Source organism: Eretmochelys imbricata, chromosome 25, assembly GCF_965152235.1.
Source record: "Eretmochelys imbricata isolate rEreImb1 chromosome 25, rEreImb1.hap1, whole genome shotgun sequence".
NCBI lineage: Eukaryota > Metazoa > Chordata > Testudines > Cheloniidae > Eretmochelys > Eretmochelys imbricata.
Window position 1 is genome coordinate 3,887,320 of NC_135596.1, and position 18,429 is coordinate 3,905,748.

The 18,429-nt window shown below is 51.2% G+C and overlaps 1 protein-coding gene across 1 annotated transcript in view; it reads right to left on the reverse strand.

Annotated features, from left to right (window-relative positions):
• The window catches only part of FBN3 (fibrillin 3), a 269,159-nt gene that overhangs the window by 115,809 nt on the left and 134,921 nt on the right, over positions 1-18,429 (reverse strand). The window contains exon 8 of the mRNA XM_077841944.1: positions 6,877-7,002. Coding sequence (XP_077698070.1) covers positions 6,877-7,002 — 126 coding nt within the window. The remainder of the gene's footprint in view (positions 1-6,876; positions 7,003-18,429) is intronic.

An 18,429-nucleotide genomic window follows, 5' to 3' on the forward strand; every position in this document is an offset into this window, starting at 1 on the left:
TTTGTGAGATGCTGTGCAGAGCGGAGCCCTCTGGGGCAGTCAGCTTCAGGTCATGTAAGGTGCCCATTACCTTTTCCTTCCCCCCCCCCCCCCAGAGGCACATTTTTAGCCAGACTGGGGAGTAACACTCTGCAGATGAACTTTTGAACTCTGGGGCTGGACTTTTTGGACTTTGGGTGATTTGTGGATTGCTGGACTCAAGAGATGTTTGAGTTCTAGGACTCAAGAACCCGAGGGAAAGGATGTGGCCCAATTTGCTGGGGTGCGTCTTTGCTCATGGTTTGGTTAATGAACACTAGTTGTGGTGTTTCCCCAATTTAATGCTGATGTCGTTTACCTCATGTTATTAAAGATTCTCTGCTACACCGAGACGAGAGGGGAAGTATTTCCTCTTTGAGGCGCCCAGGGGGTGTGTAAGATTTTCCCAGGTCACTGAGTGGGGGCTTGAGCCAGTTTTGCATTTGCTTTGATGAGAGGGAACCCCTGTGCACTGAACCCGGCCCTTGCTGCTATCAACTCGGCCTGGCAGAAGGGTTACAGTAGCTCCCTCACGGGTGGTTCTGATCAGAAAGTCCATCCTGGACTGACGAAGCTTCCCAGTTGAAACGGGTTCAATCCTGCGCAGTTTTGGTTTCACCAAAGTGGCGTTTTCCGATGAAAGCCTGTTTAGTTGAAAAGTTCTCACCCACCTCCAGCTAGGATGGTGCTGACAGGGGAGCAAGCGGCAATGTTCTGTCGCCCCTTTCTGGACATCTCTTTGCTTTCAGATACTTTCACTCCAAACAGAGCCCCTCCCCTGGTTCTCACCCCTGCTCCTTTAGCTGGATGGCTAATGGCTGAATGAAACAAACACTCCAAATTGCCTGTGAAACAACAGTCCAAAAAGTGTGAAATTGGTGTTAGCGAGCGACTCAGATCCTTTCTGCAGGGAGTGACTGTGAATGCCCCCATCAGGAGAGCTGTCACACTGACAGACCAGACCTTGACTCCTGCCTGTCCACAGGCTGACTCTGTGTGACAGGGTTCAGTGACTGCACGCTGAGGAGCCCGTATTGTTCCTATGAAGGTTTCATTGCATGGACGCAGAGCAGAGAGTTGTACCACATCAGCATTACCGAATGGGAAAAGCCCCAGCAATACATTGTGTCAAAAACAGAGGACCAGGTGCAGCAGCAGTAATTTTCCACTTTACACATTTTTCATCCCTTTTTTTTTTTTAGTGCTCGAATGGCTCCCTGGTTTGCAGCAGGACTTGGAAATTGGGAAGGGAGAGTGCTGTGGGCTCAGGGTGCTGTCTTTTGCGGACACCATGACAATCTGTTCAGATTCAGCCAAGTTCGAAGGAGCTGAAAATCACCATTCCCAGCCCACACTAGGCTCACCAGAGCTTGCTGATGACTGCTGCCAAGAGGGCTCAGGATTCCATCCGCCCTGAGCATGGCCCCAGCTCCCGAGAGCCACATGCAGAACTGAGCCACCCGAGGACGGACAAACAGAAACAATCCTCCTTCTCTCCGTCTTTCCATCCCTCACAGCACGATTTGGCTTGAGGGACCGAGTGCTGTGCTGGGAGACAGGAGAACATGGGTTCTACGTTCAGCTGTCCTACCAATGGGGGTTAGTAATTATGTGTCCTTCACAGCACTCATTAGTGAGGAAGGCCTCACAGCCCAGTATGAGATTACACCCAATGGGAACAGAGTCTAGACCTGTAATCTGGCAGATCTACGTGTCAACTGCTTAACGAGAGCTTCTCTCAGACTCTGCCACGGCCAGTGACTCCCACGATGCAGCAACTTCCTGAACCACGCGGGGAGGCGGCAGTGCACCGTGGTATGTGTCGTCTGACCAGGGAGCCTGGCCCTAGTGAAGGGGGGCACCTGTATTACAGCTCCCCTCGGGGTCATTATAGAGCAGACAGAAAATAAATCCTGCCTGACCTGGCCAGGACAGATCCAGCCCCCTTCCCTTCCGCTTCTCCCCAAAGCCCCATCCCCCGCGCAGGCCAGTGTGGAGCCGTGCGGAGCATCCACCTGCCCGTGATGCGGAGGGGCTGAGAGCAGCCCCCTGCCTGTGTCCCCGCCCTTGGGGCTCCCCACCCAGCCCAGGGCAGATGGAGGTGGAGGGTCACTGACTCCGTGCCGGCTCCCCACAGCTGCCCGTGTGGCTCTCCCCGATCTGGCTCTGGCTGGGGGTGGGAAGGGGACTCCCTGGCCCTGGTCCGGCTTCCAGGTTGGCCAGGGGTGGGGCCTTGGGGGGAAAAGAGGGGTGGGGGCGGGGCCTCGGGATGGGGGAGGATGTCCCATTTTGGGAAGGCTCTGGCACCCTTGACTGAAAGTTACCCTGCAATGGAACTTCAGTCAATAATTCTGTTGATGATGCCCAAGAAGAAACAGAGTCCAGCTCACTCTCTCTTAGCTCAAGTTGTCAGTGCTAACAGTAAAAAAGCAGGAAAAGCTAACAAACTACAGGTCTGATTCCGAATGCAGGGGAGGCGGTTGGGTGGGAGCACAGGGTCTCAGACACTCTCTGCTTACTCTGCACACACGTGACTCTCAATGGGGGCCACTTTATCTATTAATATTAGCTTTTGCAAAATCTTTATTCTGTTTATTTTATTAAATATAAATAGTGGGTTTTGACTCCCTAACACGCTCTCTAAATGAATGTAAAAAACTCCAAATAAAATAAACTGCTTTCAAAATCTGGAATGTGAGGCACGGACCCCACACGGGTGTCTGCACAAGTTGTCAGAAAAAATACTGTCTGTCCCAAACTGTGACAGCACATGAACAGCCCATGTTCGCTCAGGGGACTGCTCCTGCATGATGTCTTGACTTTAGATTCAGTCACAGACCACTAGAGCCAATTAGGCTTTAAACTATTTTTAAATCTTGGGATCCTGATTCTATTTACTTTTCATTTCATGAATCATTTGACAAGTGTGAAAGTCGTTACATGTCTACATTTCTCATCCAAAAAGCATTCAAACACCTCCCGCCCCTCCCCTCCCCCACACACACACTGACTTGCATATGTCAACATGTGTGATCTAAGGAAGAAAGGAATTTCATTTTTGTCAAAATCTATTAGCCCCTCTAACAAGGTGACTGTATGGTACATTTTATATTTGCTTTTCGTGACAGAAACATGATCAGTTTTAGTCCAGGTTCGACGGCTCTAAAACAGGGCTTCCAACAGTGAACTTTACTGCGTAGTTTCCATCACCCCAACAACGACCCCATCTCTGCCTCATTTGTAAAGAGTGCTCATTTTAAGTAACTCTGTCTTTGCTCTGCTCAAGATGAATGAACTTCTAGCACTTTGAGACAGATTATGGACTTCATCTCTATTACAGGAAGTGTCCCTACAGAGAAGAAGTAATGAGAGAGATGATGTGTTTATAATAGAAACTATTGTCTGTTCCTCAGAGAAATGGACTATCATACATTTACAAGGGTTGGGGGGGAAATTTCCATCTGTTAAACACACAGGATTCACTCCAGACTCCAAGGCTTGTACGTAGGACAGGACCCAAGTATAGGAAAATCTTCCCTGAATTCCTGTCAGTTATTCTGTAAGGGGTATAGGGAACAGATATGCCTTGAATGATTAATAACTATTCATTCCTCCTGGCCCTCAAAAATTAGAAAAGCCATCCATCTCTGTTTATCCCCAAATAGGATCCTCCTAGTAAAGCTCATGCTCAAATAAATTGGTTAGTCTCTAAGGTGCCACAAGTACTCCTTTTCTTTTTGCGAATACAGACTAACATGGCTGTTACTCTGAAAACAATACAAACATTGTTCACATCATGTGAGATACTTTGACTTTGTCCACACTGGAACCTAAACGACAAAACTTTTGTCATTCAGAGGTGTGGAAAAAATATCCCCTCCCTGAATGACAAAATTTTTGCTGATGCAAAGCACCTGTGTGAACAGCGCTTTGTCGGCAGGAACGCTCTCCTGCCAACAAAGGGGCCGCTGTTCATTGGGGTGGAAGATTTTTGTCGGCAGGAGAGCTCTCTCCCGCCGACAAACAGTGGCTACGCTGCACACCTTTAGCGGTACTGCCATAGTGGCAGAGCCCTGTCGCCAAAAGGTGTGTAGTGTAGACAAAGCCCTTGTCTACGGACCCACAGAGCAACTCCAGTTAGGAATTCCAGTCCCCAAGAATAGAAACTAAAACGGCTAGATGAGATGATTGTTAATCAGGGCTGGCCTTACCATGAGGTGACCCAGAGTGTAGAAAACTGTGTCTGCAGCTGGCGCATCTGTAGTCTCTCTGCTCTAGATGCACAGAGATGGGGGAGCGCTGTGCTGGAGGGAGGAGGGCACAAGAGACAGAACAGGCAGGCAGGAGAAAAGGTGAGAGGGAATCACAGAAAGCAGCAGGAATTGCTGGGAGAGACAGAGGAGGAGCCTCTTATGTACCTCTCTAGCACCCCAGGAGCCTGGACTGATTAACCCCAGCTTCTCAGCGAGCTTCCTGTTTCCTGTAGCTTCCCTGAACCCACTTGAGGAGAACAGGCAGTCAACTGAAGTAATAGGAGCCAGTGAGGCCCTTAAGACGTTGATATCGTCCCTCGCTCAGGCCCTGCTACTAGCCTGCTTAATTGTCCCCTTCAATTGAGTGTTGGGAGCCACTAATGCTCGCACAGAACAGCGGTCATGAGTGCAAGAAGAAAACGCCCCTCTGGGACAGCATTCAGAAAAAAAAAGAAAGCAAAGGAAACTTTTCTATCTAAGCAGGAAGGAGCTCTCCTGAGATACATAGACACAAATGTTCACAGTGAGCCTTCCAGCCCAGGTGATTCCATTTTCCTCTGCCACTCTTCTCCCACGAACAGTTCCTGTCATAACATTATCCTCCATAATGGCAACTATGGCATCATCTATCTTCCCAGAAACACACATAACTTCAAATTTCTGTGTGGCTTACTGTTGTGGCATGACATATTGTTTGAAATAAATGTTGTAAGCAAGAGACTCCAAGGTGTTGACCTTGATATATCTGGAGCAATGGAACAACTGGACAAAGCAAAGTCATACCTACAGTCTTACGGGTCAGATGAGGGATTTCAGAACGTTCTGAAGAGTGTACAGAAGTTGGCAGAGGAACTTCACACTGAAGCTATTTTCCCACCCATTCAAGAATACAAGAGTCACCAAAGAAGAAGACATTTTGATTACGAGGCACGGGATAAGCCTGTAAGAGACCCCAAAAAACAATTCAAAGTTGAATTCTTTAACCCGGTGCTAGATTGTGCAATACAGTCAGTTGAAGAACATTTCATGCAGCTCAAGGAACACAGCACTATATTTGGGATGTTGTATGATATTCCAAAACTCCTCACTATACCTGAAGAAGACCTACACCAGCAATGCAGGGCATGTGAGACACTGTTGACACATGATGACATGCGTGATGTTGATGCGAGTGATTTAGGTGATGAACTGAAAGCCCTTTCAAGACACATTTCAGCAAGATCAACTCCAAAGGCTGTTTTGGAATATATGTGCACAAATAAGATGACCACCCTCTTTCCAAACGTTTTTGTTCTGCGCATACTTCTAACACTTCCTGTAACAAATGCCAGTGGAGAACACAGCTTCTCCAAGCTGAAGTTAATAAAGAGACTCGGATGCAATCTTCTCTTGATGCTGATCATCTGTGGTGGCCTTTAACCTTAGTCTCATCTCAAGCTCTTTCCACCTATGGAATGCTCTCTCGTGATTTGCTGCTTTTTCATGGCATGCCAGATTTCTAGACAGATTTTTCCAGTCCTTTGTTCCTGTAGAACCCAATGTGGCTGGAACATTAGACTGGAAGAGTTTGCAAAAAAACAGTATGCGGCGTTCTGGGTTTTTGAGTACATAAGCCATGGCCTCTCCACTTTGTCACCATTGGGGATTTCACGCCAGTAATGTGTTGGATGGAAACTTCTGTTTTCATTGTCTTTGGGGAACATGAAGTTTTTCACTTGCTGTGGTCCATGCAGTGCAAGGAAGTCCCTCAGGCTACTGCTCAAGTGGGTCCACAGTCCTGGATCCTCTAGACTTGAGGAACTAAACTCAGCAGCAGCTGTTTCTTGCACCTCCACCACGCTCTTCTCTGATCTACACTTTTCTTCAGGAATGTGCATGGTTCCATCCACTTGAGATGGAGATATGGGTGCTGCAATAGCTGCCAGGTCACCTGCACTCTGACTGACTGGAAGATCAGGCATCTCCTCACCACTCACATCCTCACTGGGACCGGAAGGCTCACCGTGAACATTTGTGTCTGTGTATCTCAGGAGAGATCCTTCCTGCTTAGATAGAAAATCTTCCTTTGCTTGCTTTCTTTTTCTGAATGCTGCCCCAGAGGGGCATTTTCTTCTTTCACTCATGACCGCTGTCCTGTGCCAGCTACAGTGGCTCTCAACACCCAATTGAAGAGGACAAATAAGCAGGCTGGTAGCAGGGCCTGAGTGAGGGAAGATATCAGCGTCTTACGGGCCTCACTGGCTCCTACTACTTCAGTTGACTGCCTGTTCTCCTCAAGTGGGATCAGGGAAGCAGGTGGAAACAGGAAGCTCCCTGAGAAGCTGGTGTTAATCAGTCCAGGCTCCTGCAGGTGTTAGAGAGGTACATAAGAGTCTGGTGGCGCCCTCCCTCCCCCAGTCTGGCACCTGAGGCAGCCGCCTCAGTTCGCCTCATGGTAAGGCCAGCCCTGAGCTGTTAAATAAGGATCGCTTTGGTTCCACAGGGCCCTGTGCGACACCGATAGGGAACACTAATGAAATACCATTCCTGGCCAGGACTGAACCTTGGATCTCTGACTCAAGGAATGAGCCGCTACGTTCTAACCTAGAGCTGTCTGCCGTCTTACCGATGCAGCGGGATCCATCTGGACTGGTCATGAAGCCACGTGGGCATGTGCACACGTAGCTGCCTGCCGTGTTGGTGCACTCCCCACCATCGCACGCACTGGAGATCGTGGCGCACTCATCCACATCTGGAAAAGAACAAGCCACCAAGGATTAGTCTTCTCTGCAAAGATGATTTGCACCATCTTCTCTGCTCATCTACACAGAGGACCCTCAGCCAAAGGCAGTTGTCTCGAGGACAGCACCTGGAATTCCAAGGGGCCCTGGCTGGCCTCTGCCAGCTGTTTGGGTGATATCTTCAGCTGATGTTTTTGTGGGGTCGAGACACTGTGATTATCCCTCTCTCCATCCCCATTATTCTACATGGCCCTTCACCACCCTGGCTGACTGCCAGCAGAGACCCAGGGCTCCCGCGCAAAACTGCTCCCGCCAGGAGCTCCCGCTCAGCTAGGCAGAGCCACTGAGGGAAACAGCTGATCTTGAGGGGCTTCACTGCACTTCTCAGCCCTCCAGCTCCCCATGCTGCTAAAACACCTGCTGCTCCCACGACAGGGCAGTGCATGTATCTGCCAAGCCACTCGCCCATATCCTGAATCAAAGCCATTGCACGTTCTCCTGTGGCCACTGGGAAACTGCGCAAATGCTGTCTTGCACCCCTCCCAAGGTCCTGCACCCCTCCCTCCCCGTCCCAGCCAGTAGGGTAAGTCAGGCACCAAGTGGCTATTGTGCAGTCTTCAAAAGGGAGAACACTGGCTAGTTCCCTCTGTGCTCCTGGGAGCTCCTGCAGTGACCCCAGCACTGGGGTTACCCAGCCTACTGGCACCACACCATTCTAGGGTGGCACAAAGGGTTTTGTATAGCACGCTGCTGTCAGTGCCAGGCACTCGTCTCTCACTCACTCTCTTTCCCAACAACCTCTACTGCTCCATGACTGTGCCGCCGTTAGTGCGTATTTAGACTTTGCTATTAAGTTAGCAAAAGGGACAAGACAGAACATGGCTAGATGGGCAGACACTTGGAGAGGGAAACATGCTGTCCGGCTCCACTTGTCTGGGAGTACTAGGGAGTGATTCCAAAACCAGGGAACAGCCCACGAGAAAAGAACCTCTGGGAATCTGGGTGCTCAGTAATGCCCCTCATGTGCCCCTACATCAGTGACCTATGGCCCTGCTGCAGGAGGCCCCCTGGAGACGGAGGGGGTCCAAACCAGGACCAGCTGTAAGGTGTTGCAAGACCATGTGTGTCCACAAGCTCTGCCAAGTCCTCCTCTTTCTGCAGCTCCCTCGGATTGGGCTGCGCATGTGTTAGACAAAGAGTCGAGATGAACACTGAGTCAGCGTCTTCTCACTGGACAACAGAAGGCAAGTCCCAAGAAATTGCAACAAGCCTTTTCGCAGCTGAATCCAGCAACGTGGCCTGCAGGCTGATCTGGAGGCTGTGAAATGGAGCCCAGTGTTCAGAGGCCCTGGGACCGGGGGCAGCTCTACCAATTTTGCTGCCCCAAGCAGTTGCCGCCGAATTGCCGCTGGACACGGCCTGCGTCCCCATTCGGACTGCGTCCCCATTCGGACTGCTTGGAGAGCTGGTGCCTGGAGCCGGCCCTGCCTGGGACTAACAAGAATTGTTACATGAGTCGTGAAACACACGCAACACGCCTTGCAGCAAGACAGCCACTGCCATCGGCTGTTTTATCAAAGCATTCCCCAAGCATCAGTGAATGAACACCCGCTGTCCCAGAGAGAGCGGGAAATGTTGCTCCCAGGCTAGGGCTGGGTAAAAGCAAGCCCAGAGAGGCTGTGCCTAGTGCAGGGTTCACCAGAAATTCTGCGGCAGAGCTGGGACCAGAGGCCAGTTCTTCTTCTTCTGCACGCTGACCTGTAGCTTCAAGACCATCCTCTCCCTTCCTATGCCTCTGAATCCCCATGGTTCTGAAGCTGCAAACAGGTGCCAGCTCCTGGGGCCTGTTCCTAACTTTGGGCATCCACAATTGATAATCTGACCAAGCGAAAGAGTGTGACAGCCCAGAGCTGAGCTGGAAAGAGCAGATGTGCTGGAACTGAGTGGGCTCCAGAGGTTGCTGGGACGTGCGCCTGGGAATTCACCAGGTTTCCCGATCTCCCCTGGCTAATGTCCACAACAGCAGAATGGATTATTTATTTCTATTGCTTCCTTTTTACTGATCAGTGTTAATAAACTGCATGTGTAATCCACACACCTTCTGCGGGTGGGGTTCTGTCCCATCTAGTGGCACCGAGACCACTTAGAGAGAGAGGTAAAATAAGTCTGCTGTATAGCCCTAGCTAACGGCCAGGTGGCTTTTAGCTCATGCGGTAGAGGCTCATGCTTTAAGCTCCCAGAGGCCGCAGGTTTGATCCTGCCCACCAACAACCAGGGTCTGTCAGTGTTACACATGGCCCAGCTAAAGTCTAGCTCGCTGCAGACACAAGCAACCAATGCAGAGGAATCACACAGAGAGCCCGTAGGCGATAATGTGCCAGAAAACAGAACACAAGGGCAAGGAGAGGGAATAAAGTTGAACAACTCCCTCCAATGAGGTGCTTCATGCCAGCATGCTGTCTGCTACAGGAGTGGGGATATCAGAGAAGTAGGCCAGGAACAGAGGTGCTTTACAAGTCCATAAACTGCAAATATTATCCAATTGTTTGCAACAAAGTTCACAAAATGCATAACTGCGGGAAACTGCATGGGGCTGGCAGGAGGTTAACAAGAAACAACGGGGCAAGTTTTGCTCCTTCCGAAGCACTTCACCTATGTGACCGGCCTAGTGCTGCAGCCTGCGGCCTGGTGGCATCAGCAGAGTGAGGCTAGGCTCTGTGCTGGACACAGTGACAGCTGCCCAAAAGCAGGCACTGGCTACTTGATTGCCACTGCTACCAGGACAGCACGGAGGTTTTGTTCCATGAGCAGAAACCACTCGCGATTTAGTGATGGAACGTACCATCCACGCTGCCGGGCATGGAGAGGTGAATCCTGTAGGTCAAGGGATCTATCGATCTGTACTGGGGACCTGATGGTCCAAGGTTCAAATTATGTTGATCACCATAGAGGGTGGGCTTTTATTCTAGGCACAAAGAATGTAGATCACACGCAGTGGCTGGGGGCCTGTATCCTAGAAAGTGTTGGCTCTGGAAAAGACTTAGGATCACTCAGTTGCTCACAGAGCTAACGCTACCTGTGGGATGGGGAGGGAGGCTGTCTCACCTCTGTGTAGGGCGCTGGTCAGAGCATTACTAGATACCGGGTTCCAGTCTGATGTCCACACTGTTAAAGAGGATACTGACAAACTGGAAAGGATTCAGAAAAGAGGGACGAGGATGATTTGAGGTCTGGGAAGCCTGCCTGAGAGTGAGTGACTAACAGAGCTCAGTCAATTTCATTGATTCAAGGGAAGGTTAAGATGTGACTTTACCATGGGCTATAAGTGCCTCCCTGGGGAGATCTCTGATAGCAGAGGGGTCTACACTGGGACAGAAAAAGGCATAATGAAAACCAACGGCTGGAATCTGAAGCAAGATGAATTCTTGGAACGACTTACCAAGCCTCATAGTGGATTCTCCACCCTGGGTGTCTCTTTCCAAAAGCTGGGCTCTAGCTCAGCCAGAAGTGATGGGCTCAGGGCAGCAATCCATGGGGGAAGTTCTCTGGCCTGTGCTATACATGGGCTCAGATTCGATTCTCACCACGGTCTCTTCTGGCAGTAACATCTCTGGACTCTATTAAAGGAGGGCCCTGCTCAGGGTGTCTATCCGAGCTGCTCTTCGGCATGGAGGAGATTGGAGAGAATCATTGATTTTTTGGTTCAGTGGCCAAACTGGAAAAGGAAGCTCAGAAGCTAAGAGTTACACGTGCTGTTTATTAACACTGATCAGTAAAAAGGTCGTCGTTTAGCTAAGAGCAGCGTCACAAGCTGAGGTGGAGCCTCTCTCGCTGCAGAGTTAGTTCCTAGCTCCAGGCAGATCCCAGGCCCACAAGGCAGGTGCTCTCCGAGAGCCTGCCTTACACAGCCAGGCAGGGGATGAAGGATGGGTGTGCTGTCCAAGAGGCTGAGATCAAAGAGGAGATGAAACAGAACAAGCAGCTCGCTCAGAACTGGGGCCAAGCCCGGGGCAGCCACCGGAGGGCCAGGAGTTCCATCGTCTCCTGGTAGAGGCCCTCTGCACTGCAGGCAGCGAGTGCAGTCTCCTGGTGCATTAGGGCTGGAAAACCAGTGAGGAAACCCTGCAGCGTTTCAGTGCTGCTCCTTGGGCCCCTTCCTCATGGCAGCAGTGCTCTCTCAGGAGTCTCTCAGCACCCTGGGCTCAGATGTCTCCCTCCTGCCCTGGAGGGGATTCCCCAGGTGGGGTTGCTGACTTACCATTCCCTTGGGAAGGGGAAAGCCCAGAGGCTTGGAGAAGGGACATCAGCAATAACAAGGTCAATTTCCCCTGTAGCTCTCAAGTACTTTACCAGGCTGGAACCCATCATTATAGGAGTCACATGCGTAGCCATATAAGAGAACCGCGATAATACCGTCAGCAGCAGCAGCGATGGACTACCAACAACCCATTATTACAGGTACACATTTGCCTTCCAGGTTTGTAGACACAGAAGTTGACAGCAAGTCAGAGTCACCATCTGGACTAGAAGCCAAGTCTCTAGGTCCTTGCCTCTGTCCTCCACAGCGCCTCCCAGACAGCAGTGGGAATGAAGGCAAGGGCTTTTCATCCAGTGGAGAAAGGTTTCGTTACAACTCCTATGGGTTGTTTGGACTCAAGTCATTTTACTGGGTTTCAGCAACACCTCTGCAATGGCTTTGACCCAAGGAGGCAGAGTCATGTATACCATGGATCTTAATTTCCCAAGTCCTGCTGTGTTGTAAACCAGCTGGGCACAGCTGCAGTCTAAACTGGCTGGTTCATCGACACCCAAATGATGGGGAACTACAGAAACTGGTGATTAACACGCCTACAAGGAGTGGGCTTGGGGATCGCGTTGGCTTGCCTGGATTAGAGTAGACATACACCATCCTGCAATTGCGTGGTTCAGACTGGACTCTCTAATAAACTTGGAAAAAGGAGAGGCACTTTACAAAAATAAAAACCCCTCCGCAGTGAGAAACACTCCTCTGAATCTCCAACAGAGCCAGCCTGGGCTCCCCAGGCACTCAGACACAGCAGCAGTTGAATGGGCGCAGCATAAGGACCTGGACAAATGGGACTAGAACCCAACAGATACAGGCTGCCCCTCCACCCCCTCAGCAGGGCCACAGACCAGGATATGGCAGACTCTGTGCTGGAGGCAAATGTCCCGACTCTGCCTGCTCTGTCCCTAGAGATGGCTACCGAGTCACAGACACATTTCTATCCGTAGCAGGGCCTTGGTCACTGGTTTTGCCTGTGACAGTGCAAGGAGATGTCTCCTTTGAACTGTGCATGAAACCTCATTGCCTGGCCAGGGATGCTACTGCGGCTTGAGGACCCACCCGTGTGGAACATGTGTGAAAAATACCAGCCATCTGCGTCCACATTGGAGGAGTCACTGTGCACCATTTGCTGCACCGAGTAAACAGAACAACCTCGTCTTGGGAGCTGGCCTGTGTTAAAGCCCAAGTGGCACTTGAAGACTCAAAGATGGTGGTGTGCTGTGATCAGAAGGGCACCTCTCTGCCCAGCCATGCTCCCTTTAGGGATCCATCGGCACCAGCACAGGCCAGGAACAGATTTTCTGATTCTCCACTGCATCTGAGCTGTGCTTGGCCGTAGTGCGAGGAGGAGCCGCAGGAAGCAGGGTGCTGCTCGCTGAGTCAGAGCCACGCCACTCCAGCACAAGTTAGGGCAGCCCTAACACACACCAGTGGAGCTGCATTCCAGAACACCCCCTCCTCTCCCTGTCCCACCTATGCCACACCCCAGCAACACCCCGGGCATGCTCCCCCCTTTGCCCTATGTGGGGTGGAGAGGGGAGGGCAGAGGAGTGAGCAGGGCTGCTTCCAACAGCTGTATTCCAGCTGAGAATTCTGCACAGGGGGGATTCTCCACTAGACTTCTGCACTTGATTAAGGTCACTCTGTGCTCATAGTAAACTGGAATCTGTCCCTAAGGATACAAGTCACTGGGTCCTGGAATCTGCATCTCTGTGATGCACCCAGAAGCTCCAAGACAAGAATTAAGCCCTTAAGGTTGTTCAGCAAGGAGGGGGTAAGATCTGAATGCTACACTTGAGGTGCTCTGTGATGGGAGTCAGACACTGAGATGCTATGGTGAGGAGATAGATAGACAGTGGATGCACTGCAACACAATGTCAGCCCTTCTACATCCAGGAAGGGCTGAGAGACCCTAGTTTAATTTCAGGTGCTCCAAGGACTAGCATCCATTCCCCCATGTGAGCACCCTACAGTCTGACCAGAGAGAAAAGGAATGTCTGTTGTTTCCAGACTCAAAGGGGCCAAGTGGAAATAACGCAATTCCTTTCAAGGAACCTCCCCTATCTCAGTCGTAAGTCAACAGAGTGTGTGACTGACAGCATGTGAGCATTGTCAAACGATATATTAGGAGGAAAACTGTGTTCCTCTAAGCCTGGCTTCTTGTTGACTACAGAATGATGCTCAGACAGGGCAAACTACGGCCCGCAGGCCAAGCCGATTTAAGCCAGCCCATGAGCTGCGCCACGCGGCTTGGCCCACTCCAACGCTCCAGCCAGGGGCCGCACCATGCGGCTCAGTCCCACTCCAGAGCTCCGGCTGGGGCACTGGGTCAGGGGCTGGACCACGTGGCTTGGCCCTGCTCCAGTGCTCCGGCTGGGGCGCTGGGTCGGGGGCCAAAAAACACAGCTCCTGGAAACCACGGCATGGCGGCGCCTGCAGATGGGGCAGCATGCAGAGCTGCCTGTCCGCGCCTTCTCATAGGAGCCAGAGAAGGGACATGCCACTGCTTCCAGGAGCCGCTTGAGGTAAGCGCTGCTCAGAGCCTGCACCCCCTGAGCCTCTCCCCACGCCCTAACCCTCTATCCCAGCCCTGATCCCCTCCTGACCTCCAAACCCCTTGATCCCAGTCTGGAGCACCCTCCTGCACCCCAAATCTCTCATCCCCAGCCCCACCCCAGAGCCCGCACCTCAACCCCAATTTTGTGAGCATTCATGGCCCGCCATACCATGTCTATTCCCCGATGTGTCCCTCAGGCCAAAAAGTTTGCCCACTCCTGTGCTTAGAGTTCACACATGCCCATGCCAGCGCCTCCAAAGCTCCAGTGTTCTCCCCATTCTGCAATTCCAGCTCTTTGATGCTCTGAGCTCTGACAGCTGAAACTTTGCAAGGCATCAGTGCAAATCCACCGAAAACACTCCCCACCACCTGGGCCCCTGGGGTGAAGAGATTTTATCACGTCAGTCTCCCCTGGCATTTAATTACAGGCCTCTGTTTGGCTAGGATTTGCAGAACACTCCAAAGACAGAAGTTTCATGAAGTGAACACTGGTTGTACTATTCAAAATATCTGTTTAAAATGTTAGCACCGCTCTCCTTCCTCGCTTGTATCAGAGATCTAGAGCCAGTCAACAGGCAATCATCTCATGAGATCAAAACGTATGATGCTGCATCAGTCACCCCAAAAACAGCGTGTGTGGAGAGAACTGCGTTCTGTGCTCAAGGAAAGACATCACCGGTCCAAAGGGCAAAACAATCTGAAAACGCTCTTGCCCTGCAAACCCTGGTGAAGGTGAGAATGGTGGAGAAGAAAAGTTAGTCGGAAATGCACGACTGTCCTGTCCTGTTAGGAAGCAGCCTCTGGAAGGAGCCTTGCTTGTGAGCTCTGGAGTTTTCTGTAGCCTTTATTTTTTCCTCCATCACTTCTCTATTATTGACTTCTTCTGGGTACCCCGGGTCTCCTAGTTAGATTCACTCAGCGTTGAAGCCCAGAGAAAGCCTGATACGCTGGGACTCATACGTGTGCCCCCAGTAACACCCTTAGGCCAGTCCTGGCCAGGGACCTCCAGCAGCCCAAAGGGGATGTTTACAACACAGCTGGCAACAAGCCTCCCAGACAGACAGACAGACTCGTGCTTGTGGGGCCCCAGCTAGCATGCTAAAAACAGTGCCTGGGTGTTGTGACTCCAGGGGAGACTCAAGCTAGCCACCCGAGTCCAGGGGGCAGGTCGGTCTGAACTTGGCTGGCCAGCTCAAGCCTACGCCAAAACCACAGCAGCCGCACTGCTATTTTTAGCATGCTCACCTGAACCCCGCGAGGGCGAGTCTGTCTAGCTTGCCCCATGTGCAGCACTGACATCCCCACACTGTCCACGTCAAGACGGTTCCAATCCCTGGTTAACAGGAAAGCAATGCTCCGTGCCCTTCACACCTCTGACAAGGGCAGAAGTCAGTGCAAACGTTGATTTTGGACTCAGTCCCCACTTCGCTGGGTTGAACTTGGCCTGATCATTTAAGGCATAAAATGCTGGAAGCCAAGGGCTCCGGAGTGGCAGTCTGCAAAGTCTGTGCAGCTCAGCTGCCCACAGTCACATCCCAACCCCACCTTTCCATTGTATTAAACAAACAAAAACCTAGCAGGGAAAATGTCTTTGGGGCCTGTAGTGGAGGTCATGGCTCATCAGCCGCCTCTCATGTAGCTCATGGGACTTTCCGCCTTTCCCTTACAGCAAGCACAACGAAACCACAGAGAGGATTAATGGGACCCTCCAAGCCACACCAGATCCAATGAGCTTTGAATAGATCCAAACAATGAATCCTTCTGTGGACATTTTGTAAGAAAATTGAAAACATGCTAATAAAAGGGCTATCGTGTTCCATTCTCTACGAAAATGGGCCAGCAAACTGTGTCTGTTCACGGAAAAGATTCAGGCAACACTGAAAAGCTCACTCCACTTTAGAAGCATGAACGAGATTGAACAGAACAGAAAACAGAACTTTGTCTTCACTAGGAAATTGGGAATCTCGTCCATTGGTGACAAAAGAGCTGGCACAATGGTTCTTTAGGAGTAAGAGTGATATCTGATACATGGTAGCCTAAAAAAAGTAATAGAAATCAGAGAGAAATGAGAAGTTAGGCCATCAAGTGACTAGTCCCTTCCCTGCCTGACCTATCCCCCAGGCAGTCAGAATGCTTCAGACACTAACTGATCCAAACAGGTGCAACCTACTGATCTGAAGAACAAAGGTTTGTGCCGAGAGCAGGCTGAACCCTCCCATCTGACATTTCTCGCTTTGCTTGGTTCGTGGCCTCTCCGTTTGAATCCTGATGCAGTTCTGGACATTTCAGCTGGGGCACTGGGCAGCATCCCACAGAAAGCACTGGCATTCCATGGCTCACTGACTGATGATGCAAACAGGGACGCTTTAGCTATAAGGCCGTGCAATACGGAAGGGCTATGGAGGATAGAAGTGCAGCTATTGGCTCCCCTCAGAGAATGATCAAAATCACAGATGGAAAAGCCTTAATCTATCAATGAGCCCACCCCAAGGACGCCAGCCAGTCATAGTGCCCTGCAGTGTATTTTCTAGGGCATGATCCCGGCTAGTTTTAAATGTCTCAACAAGTAGAGCTTCTATCACGGCTCTTGGGAGACTTTTCTACAACGTGACATAGATCTTAGTGCCAGGATGCCTTTCCAGCTATTCAGCTTAAATGGGCCTTTTCTTCATTGTATCCCATTGCTCCCAGTTACACCCTTCTGTGCCATCCCTACTAATTCCTCTGTCTCCGTGGGTGCTAGCACATGGGAAGGAAGCTGTGCCCTTCCCCCAGCACACGCACAAACTTCGAAGTCACATGGCAAACCTAGACTCACTTAGCTCCTTTAATCTTTCCTCATCAGCCAGCTCCCCCTCTTCCCCAACAGCAAGGCACTCCTCTGCTTTCACAAATCCCCCAGCACGTAATAGTGGCCATATACCTCTGGAGCAAATACCACTCTTCTGTTGTCCTTGCATGATATGTCCTAGGGCAGCCCTGACTCTTCAGAGCCTGGTTAAGGGATGAAGGGCAGGGCCCCTCACCATCCTCATCAGCACCCCTGTCCCCTCCCTTGCTGTATCTCTCCATGTGTTTGTGAGCACCACGCTCAGGGGGCCCAGATCCTGACTGGGGCCCCAGGTTCTACCAAAATACAAATCAACAACAAAGCATAAAACAAACAACTATCCCCGGGGAGCTTTTTATTAAAGAGAAGCTGGGCCCGCAGCCCTGGCTCTGAACCCCCTGAACCTGGAGAAAGTTTGGATGAATTCCAAGTTTGACAGCTTGGGCCCAGCACAGATTGAGGAATAATGGGATTTTCCTGTGTCCCAGCATCTCTCCTTTCCCCAGTCCCGGGCTCCTCTGATCAGGGCCCAACCAGAATTCCTCCAAGGGCGTCTGGCTACAGTGTAGCCCCTTCCACCCTGGCAGCGTGCCTGAGATGGCCAAGGGCACCCAGTGGGTCTCTCTGGGTTAAGAGTGCAGGAGATCTGGAATAATAAAAACATCCTTATTGCATAGGGGTCCAGAGACTGAGAAAGAAGCTTCTGTTCCAGGTGGTATTTGTGCTAAGATGTAACTACCATCGGCTGTGCTATCTCACCTCCTGCCCTCTCCTAGCAATACAAGGTCCACTGCAGATTAGTGGCAAATGCTGGTGCATTAATGAAGGAGACCCAATTCAGTCATCAGGCAAACTGGCACATGCTTTGAGATTAGGTGCAGACACAATCCCTCCTGCTAACCCTTCTTCCCAGGAGGAATCCTGTACGCAGAAAATGCAGGACAGCCGAATCCTGTGGGCAGGGGAAGAATTTAGCAGAGGGATTCAAGAGATCCCCAGGACTTCCTGATGTGAGAAATCCACATCCTCATTTTAAGGCAAGCTGGTCTCAGATCAAATGAAGAAATGGGATAAAAGGACCAACAATGAGGCAGAGAGACTCCAGAGACTAACCCGTAAAGCTTTGTGCCCAAAGGCCCTGAACTAACCTGTGTAGAGGAAATTGCTGTATCATGGTGGTAGAGTGGTGCTTTCAGTAATACCCCTTGGCAGCGTTCATGCTTGTCTGGACGCATACTGCTCTCTGAGGCTCCATGGTCCAGTCCAGGCACTGCACGAGCCAAGCAGCCAGCTGAGAAAGGATGCAGCTGTCTGCTGGGCCCAACAGCCCTTTCTCCACACCCACCCCAGCATGCAGGGAGCTCTTTGGGCCAAGACCTTTCTATGTGTTTGCACTAGCTCCTGTGCATTTAGGTGCGACTGTAACTGGAATCACAGCCAAGATCCTGCACCGCACCCCAGCTCTTTCACACAGCTCCTGTGGCACAAACAAGCTAGCCAACGGGATCAAATGAGCCATGGCATTCCCCAGGGAGGGGAACAGGATGGCCCAGCCAGCACTACCCTGCCTCTCCTCTTGGCCTTCACATAGAAGGTGCGTTGGGACAGAGGACGCCCAGCTGTGGTGCAATGGTCCTGGCTGAGAAACTGCCCCCGGGGGACCACTGCAGCCATGTGTAATCTAGAGTAGCCCTGAGGCTTAAACCCAGCTTGGCCGCCTGGCTCTCCTCACCTGTCCTGACTGG